Source organism: Eulemur rufifrons, chromosome 15 (assembly GCF_041146395.1).
Source record: "Eulemur rufifrons isolate Redbay chromosome 15, OSU_ERuf_1, whole genome shotgun sequence".
NCBI classification, from domain to species: domain Eukaryota; kingdom Metazoa; phylum Chordata; class Mammalia; order Primates; family Lemuridae; genus Eulemur; species Eulemur rufifrons.
This window is the reverse complement of record NC_090997.1, coordinates 74104007-74111564: the sequence shown is the minus strand read 5'-3', so window position 1 is coordinate 74111564 and position 7558 is coordinate 74104007. Positions and strand designations below refer to the sequence as shown.

Here is a 7558-nt window from a genome sequence, read left to right as displayed (position 1 = left end):
GATTAGAGATTTTAGCATTTTTTCTCCAACTCCTGGGATTTTTTTCCCCTGAGATAATTGGTAGTTAACATTTTTCTTAACTAAGTGCCATCTTAATCCACTTGACTGTAAACAGTGTGATCATCCTTAGAGCCTAGAACACCAAGAACTAGATTCATTGTGTACTTAAACAAGTGATTCTTCTCTAGAATTTTTTTCATGATCTAGTGACAATCTCCTAATTTAATAGAATGGCCAGTCCCTCAGTGGAGTTCAACAGAAATTTCAGGGTCTTTAATCTAGCACTTAATTGGCCACCATTAGTAGGCAGACCTCTTGTTTCCCACTTTTTCATATTAGGTATTATATTATGATAAGTGTTAGTATCATGCATGCCCAGAGTGAGGTAATTCACCAGCTGCAGTAATCCAGAGCAGCGAGGGAGGCAAATTCAGAGAGCAAAGAGGATTATTCAAAATCTGCTTATTCTTGATCAACCTAATGGGGATCACAGAAGTCATTGATGAGACTCACATTGGGAATTGACCATAAGGCTAAAAAGAGAAAGAGATGTGATGGCATGACAACATTATTTAATAGAAAACATCTGACAGAGAAATAAAGTCGAGGAAGATTAACGAGGGGTTACAGGGCTCTGGTCACTCTATGAAATTAGGAGATTGTCACCAGATCATGAAAAAAAAATTCTAGAGAACAATCACTTGTTTAAGAACACAGTGAATCTAGTTCTTAGTGTTCTAGGTTTTAGGGATGATCACACTGTTTAAAGTCAAGTGGGTTAACGTGGCCACTTAGTTGAGAAAATGGTAAGTAAGGGGAGGGTCAGCATGATGGTACCAATCCCTTCCCCAGGGATGAAACTGAGGTAATGTGCCACAGCCTTTTCTCAGCAAACTCCTGGCCACTCCCTAGAACTTATATTGACCTGATTTCTTTATTAACCATCCACTGTGATGCTTTGTATAGGTATAATATTAATTATAGGTGCTAAAAATCTTTGAACACTAAAGAAACATAAAATTCCAAAGATATTATAGAGTCACTTTATTTTCAACTTGAAAATAAGTGGTGCATCAATGTAAGTTCACACTGAGCTCAAAAAATTTCTACATGTTCAATATATTGTGTTATGTTTAGAGGAGACAAAATTAAAGCTAGACCTTCTTTTAGTAATGACCATTTTAATGTCTGTTTATCGCACTAGGGAAATAATGCAGAGTTCTCGAATTTAGTCATAAGAAGCAATCATTTTTCAATAAAAATGGGTAATTTCTCCATTTCAGCTTCCATCTAAGTGCCTACAGAACTAAAATGTTGGCTTTAAATAGATTTCAAATGTTAGCTTTATTACGATAATTGACAGGCATCATATGTTAGGATGTTATTCTTAAAGTTCACTTTTTCTTTTTAAATGTACAGCCATTTCATCTTGGTCTGGAGTATTAAACACGGTCCTTTTCTTTTGCTTTCATGACTAATGAAATTTTTTTAAAAAGTTAAAAATGGGAAAAGTTAATGTACAAACATTACTCTAATAAAAATATATATATTCCTTAAAAATTACAGTGTTCATCATAAGCTGAGAATTATTTCATCATTCCTGACATTTCTGTCCATTAGTACTAGTTCCACGATTACACCATTGCTGCCTTTCCCTGCACTCTCACTCACTTCTCTGCAGCGGATAAGAAGGAGCTTAATCTGAGTGGTAAATTCAAAAGAAGAACGTAGGCATTCAGCCCAGCCCTTCCACACTCTGTCTAAGGAGCCAGCATCGCCACATGTACCACATCATAAGTTTTACAAAGACATCTCCAAACGAAACCAAGACCACTGAGGTGAAAGAGCACAACTCCACACAGGGGTCCTTCTATCTACTAACTCCTCATTTCCATCTATTGAAGTCCAACAAAGCTCAATTTTAAATTCATTCAGTCATTAATTCATTCAGCTTTCTCACATTGGTATATTTATGCCACCTATATAATACTAGAAATCATAAGGAAAGAAAATATCTCTATTGTGATATCATTTGTTTATCCTACCTTCAATGAACATATATGCATATGTATTAAAATACATTGGCAAATCCAGACCTATATACTCAGATATTCAGATACACACACAGTGTTAATAATCAACAATCTCTGAAGACTCTAAGTTTTTCTATTTCCCAATGTCTTTAACTGGATGTCAACTAGTTTACCAATACTTTCTTAGACTAATGAAAAAAAAAAAAAAACCACAAAAGATCCATAAAGGATAGCTGTTATCTGTGATGGCAGGTTCTAGGTTCTGTCTCTAATATATGACACTGATTTGAAGGGTGAAATTTGTAAGGGAGTATATTTATGACCAAAATGACCAAACAGGAAAAGAATAAGTTGTTTTCCAAATCAAAAAAGATTGATTATATATTATTATTCACTCTACATCCGGTAATATTCTAAATATTATAAGGATCTCCAAACAGTAGTCAATGATGGTGTCCTTATAATTTTTAACTTTAAAAAGTATTAATCTTCCAAGTATTTATACAGTCAAATGTCCCGATATAGGTTGCATTGGATAAAAATTTAATGCTTAGAGCTTATAAATAGAAACAGGTTTGAATTGAACCTTATGGAAGATTAGGAGCTCAACATTTCTATTTTTTTTTTCTTTCTGCTGCATTTTCTTTATTTCAAGCCACAGGTCTACTTGAAGGGTCATACAGCAAGTGGCTTATAAATAAAATCAGAGTCTATGAATAGTGTCATCACATTAAGAAACAGAATTAATTGCAGGATTCTCCCGTTACATAAAAAGCTCGCATCTTGGGAATCCGTGAGTAGGTATTATTTATGGAATACCTGAGATGTACCTTGCTCCGATTAACATTACCATGCTACTCACTATAAAAAAGCCCAAGGGCAGACTACAGAAGATACTAGGGTCACTTTCTGGAGACTGAGTTGTAACCCAACCCATTGACTTCATCACAGCTTTCTTCCATGTAGAATAACGGATTTCACTTTCCTCGGCGTTGATCTGAGGTTCAAACCGTTCCATCATGACAGCTGACAAATCCTCGGGTTGTAGACTCCAAACGCCAACTCCTTCTGCTGCCCCTGCTGCCATGGCAGCGCCCAGTGCAGTGGTTTCAGGCATTGAGGGCTTCACTACTGGAATATACAGAATGTCTGCTTGTAGCTGCATAAGAATTTTGTTGCTAGTCATTCCTCCATCTACCTGCAAATGACTGAGTGGAATTCCACAGTCCCGATTCATGGCATCCAAAATCTCTCGAGTTTGGAAACAAACAGCTTCTAGTGCAGCAAAAGCAATATGACATTTATTGGTGAACTGAGTGAGTCCACAGATTATCCCTCTTGCACTGGGATCCCAGTAAGGTGCATATAATCCTGAAAATGCTGGGACGAAGTAGCAGCCATAAGAAGTACCTACTTCTTTAGCAAGTTTTTCAATTTCTTCTGAGGTCTTTATAATTCCAAGATTGTCTCTTAGCCAGCGAGTAACAGCACCAGCTATAGCTACAGAACCTTCCAATGCATAAAAAACCGGCTTGTCTCTGCCAAGTTTGTAAGCCACTGTGGTGAGAAGGCCATGCTCAGAAAATACACACTTACGGCCTGTATTGCATAGTAAGAAACATCCTGTTCCATACGTGTTTTTGGCTTGTCCATCCTGGAAACACATTTGTCCCACCAATGCAGCAGACTGGTCCCCCAAACACCCAGATATCGGCACACCTTCCAAGGCCCCAGCTTTCAGGCTATGAGAGATTTTCATGAGGCCGTAGATCTCAGAAGAACTACGGACATTTGGAAGAATTTGCATTGGAATTCCAAAAAATTCACAGAGCTCTTTATCCCATTCCAAAGAATGAATGTTGAAAAGCATTGTTCTACTTGCATTTGTTACATCCGTACAGTGGACACCTCCATTGACTCCTCCTGTCAAACTCCAAATAAGCCATGAATCAATGGTCCCAAAAAGAGCTCTATTTTCTTTAACAGCCTTTTGAACTTTTATCACATTGTCAAGGATCCAACGAAGTTTCACTGCACTGAAGTAAGTGCTAAGTGGAAGGCCTGTCTTGGACTTGAGAAAATTATTATTTCCTGGAATTCTTTTACTAAGAATCTCGACGGTAGACTGGGTTCTTAGATCAAGCCATACCACAGCATTGTAGAGAGGTTCTCCAGTTAACTTGTCCCAGACTACAGTGGTTTCCCTCTGGTTGCTGACTCCAATAGCTTTTATGTTGGAAATATCAATATTGAGCTGTCCGAGTTTCTCGCATGTTTTCTCTACACACTCATAGACAGAATTAAGAATTTCCTTAGGGTCTTGTTCCACCCATCCCTCTCTTGGAAACTCTTGTTTTATTTCCACTTGATGATGACTAAGTAGTTCGGCTGTTTTTGAATTGAAAACCAAAAAGCGCGTCGAGCTGGTGCCCTGGTCCACTGCCCCCACCAAGGGCCCCAAAACTGCTTTCTTCGCGGCTGCCATGAAACTAGCTTCAGGTGGACCGGCGATTGCGACCGGTTTCCCGGGTGACGGCGGCGGGTGGGGGAAGGGCCGGTGGCGAGTCGGGAGAATGAGGCGTTCACTGAACCTCAAGATTTCATAATCGACAATAACAGGAAGTAGAAAAGTTAGTGACTGAAATAAGCCTTGGAACCAACCAGCCAGAATGAATTCATTAGATTAAAAACTTTAACAAAATCTGAACTTAGTATATTTTCCTCATTAGTCATGTCTGATCCCATAAAAGAGACAATCAAGAAGACATAATCCTAGTTTAATAAGGGCTTGCCAAATATAGCTTTTCAAATTAATTAGCCAACTAATCATAAAAAGAGAAATGTATAGGTGGGTAGGCTCTCTAACACTGAAAATATTCTGAAGGAGCACTAGACTTATTTGATGTTATTTAACATAGCTATCAGTTTTATCTCATAATACTAATACTAAAATGTCAGATGATATTCTCATTAATGCATATATTTCCTTTTTTTCTTCATATAATCTAACCTTCATGAAGATCCCATCTTTCATGATGCCACTAAATCAAGTTGGTAAATTTGTTTTTAAAAAATCTTAGAAAATAATAGATGTTAAATATTCAATAGAAATATTTATGATAAAACATAATCATTTTAGGAAGGCTATCATAATATTTATCCTTTTTTCATTAATATTTGAAAGAAAGTATGTGAAATAAAAGACATTATTTCCTAGCGGAGATTTAGAGGACAGTCAGAAAAGGATGTTAGAAAATTTGGCCAGGAATGTACAATAGTGACTAAGTGTGGGAAGAAATTCAATAATCATTTCCAATGACTTTCAATATTTTATGTGATAAAATAGCATATCTATGTGATTTACCAGATATCTTCAAAAATATTGACATAGAGAAGAGTATGAGGGACTTTTTCTTCCATATATGCTAGAATTCTATTTCACATGTTTCCTCTCCTAGTCTTAATATATATGTGAACTAATGTAACCCCAACAAAAATAACTCATATATGAGCTGGTTAGTGTGATGCATACCCACACACTAACTCACTCAAGAAATATCCATTATGTTTCCACCATTTATGAGGAATGTATTAATACTAGGTGTTGAGGTGCAATATCTGTGTGACACTCACATGGAAATGTTAGCTAGGCAGGTTGGATATGCTTGTCTTGAACTGAAAAAAAAAATTGAGCTGCAGATATAAATTAGGTAGTCATCAGCATATAGTTAGTATTTTAGAAATGGAAACAATAAGATCACTTGTAAAGATAGGAGAGAAATATGAAGAGGGGATTCAGGGAGGAGCGTAATAATGCCAACATTTAGGGGTTGAGTATTTCAGAGAAAGGAGCAACTTAAACAGTTTGAAATAGGAGAAAATTGGAAGAAGATGGCATTATAGAAAGCAGAGCAAGAGAAATTTTCAGTGAAAAAGAGGTGGTCAACTCTGTTTCATGTTATTGAGAGGTCCGATAAAAAGACAACTAAGCAGAGTCCATTAGACTTAGTATCCTGGAGGTTATTGATGACCTTGACAAAATCAGTTTTGGTGGCATGATGGGAGCACTAGACAAACATACACACACACACACACACACACACACACACGCAATTATAATGTCCTCTGGTATATAAACACTATATCCGGGATGTTCCATTGTTTGGGAAGCCTAATATTTCTGTGTCCATTGTTTAATTCAGCAGCTCTGAAGTGCCTTAATTTAAAGTGGACTTCTTACTGCGAGGAAGTAGTAACTTATGTCAGCAACTATTATTTTTCACAATCAATTTCTTGGCCCCATGGATTTAAAATAAGCTATCTAAATAATAAATAACTTATTTCTTATATTGCTAAAGATTTTCCACAATAATTGGCTGAATTTAAGACTATGAAACTTAGCAGGCTCTTTAAAACCACCAGTGAAGACTGAATTACTGAGAATCTCATATGCAGATAATTTCAGAATTACTCTAAGGACAAAGTTAGCTTTTGTATACATTATGAAATCTTGTCTTCCTTAATCAAACCATCCTTATATATTTAAATTCTGGATTTGTTAAAAATAATTGCTGATTTATCCATAAAACAAGTCCTAAAATTTTAGAGTATATCTAAGTTAAACGGATTCCTAAAGTATGCATTATGGAACACGCTGTCTTCACCTCCCCACACACGTTATTTATTCAAGTCATAGATCCGAGACCACTCAACCAGGAGAATCAAGATTTATAAAGTAGTTATAATTCATGTATGAAAAACAGTGACCTCATGTGGCTAATGCATTATACCTGAAACTATTAGGCTAAGACCAACAAAAAATAGTTTTTGCTATACATCAAATCTTGTGTCACAGTGAATTATTGAAGCTGCCCATGCCACACAACATAATTTCTTTTTTAAGGTCTCTGTTCACAAAACAGAGCAATCCCTTCCAAGGATGAGTATAGATTCATTCTGTGTGTGATTATAGGGTTAGATTTTTCAAAGATTAATATTATAGAATAAGGTGTCTTGAGGGCCAAGGATTAAACCCTACTTCTTTGTGTTACCCAAAGCATTCAGTGCTACTCTTTGAACATTGAAGGAACGTTCCAAATGCTTTTTGAATTCTTTCTCATCTTCCTTGTCCTGATTATTCCAGTGTTAAAAAAAATAATGGAAATTTGAGAACAGATTATACTGATGCTTCATTACACAGCTGTTCCTGACTTTGGGGGAATGGCTGTATTTCTTCTCTTCAATATGAGTAGTTCCCTTTACCCACCTGAACTATAACACTCAGGACTTTCACACTAGGATTTGTTCAAAAATGTTTTACTACATTTTTAGCTAGAAGAACAATCTTTAAACATGCACTCAACCCTTTGTCATCTGTGGGTTCCACATCCATGGATTCAACCAACCACAGATAGAAAATAATTGAAAAAATGATGAATGGTTGTGTCTGTACTGAACATCTATAGACTTTTTTCTTGTCATTATTCTCTAAACAATATGGTATAACAACTATTTAGAGCATGTAC

The 7558-nt window shown here is 36.3% G+C and overlaps 1 protein-coding gene across 2 annotated transcripts; it reads right to left on the bottom strand.

The window, feature by feature from the left end:
• Window positions 1-2736: 2736 nt before the first annotated feature.
• On the bottom strand, window positions 2737-4553 carry LOC138395253 (glycerol kinase-like). 2 transcript variants are annotated; one of them, XM_069487895.1, is made up of 2 exons: window positions 2940-4553; window positions 2737-2852 (listed from the first exon to the last, which is right to left on the bottom strand). In XM_069487895.1, the coding sequence occupies exons 1-2, from the start codon at window positions 4516-4518 to the stop codon at window positions 2842-2844; spliced, it is 1590 nt and encodes a 529-aa protein (XP_069343996.1). In that variant the 5' UTR covers window positions 4519-4553; the 3' UTR covers window positions 2737-2841. The 2 variants fall into 2 exon arrangements, with proteins under 2 accessions (XP_069343996.1, XP_069343995.1); XM_069487894.1 differs by having other exon boundaries at window positions 2737-4553.
• Between the last annotated feature and the right edge of the window lie 3005 nt (window positions 4554-7558).

What these genes read in the sequence shown, in the direction of transcription:
- LOC138395253 (XM_069487894.1), bottom strand. Translation starts at nt 4,518, where the DNA reads ATGGCAGCCGCGAAGAAAGCAGTTTTGGGGCCCTTGGTGGGGGCAGTG.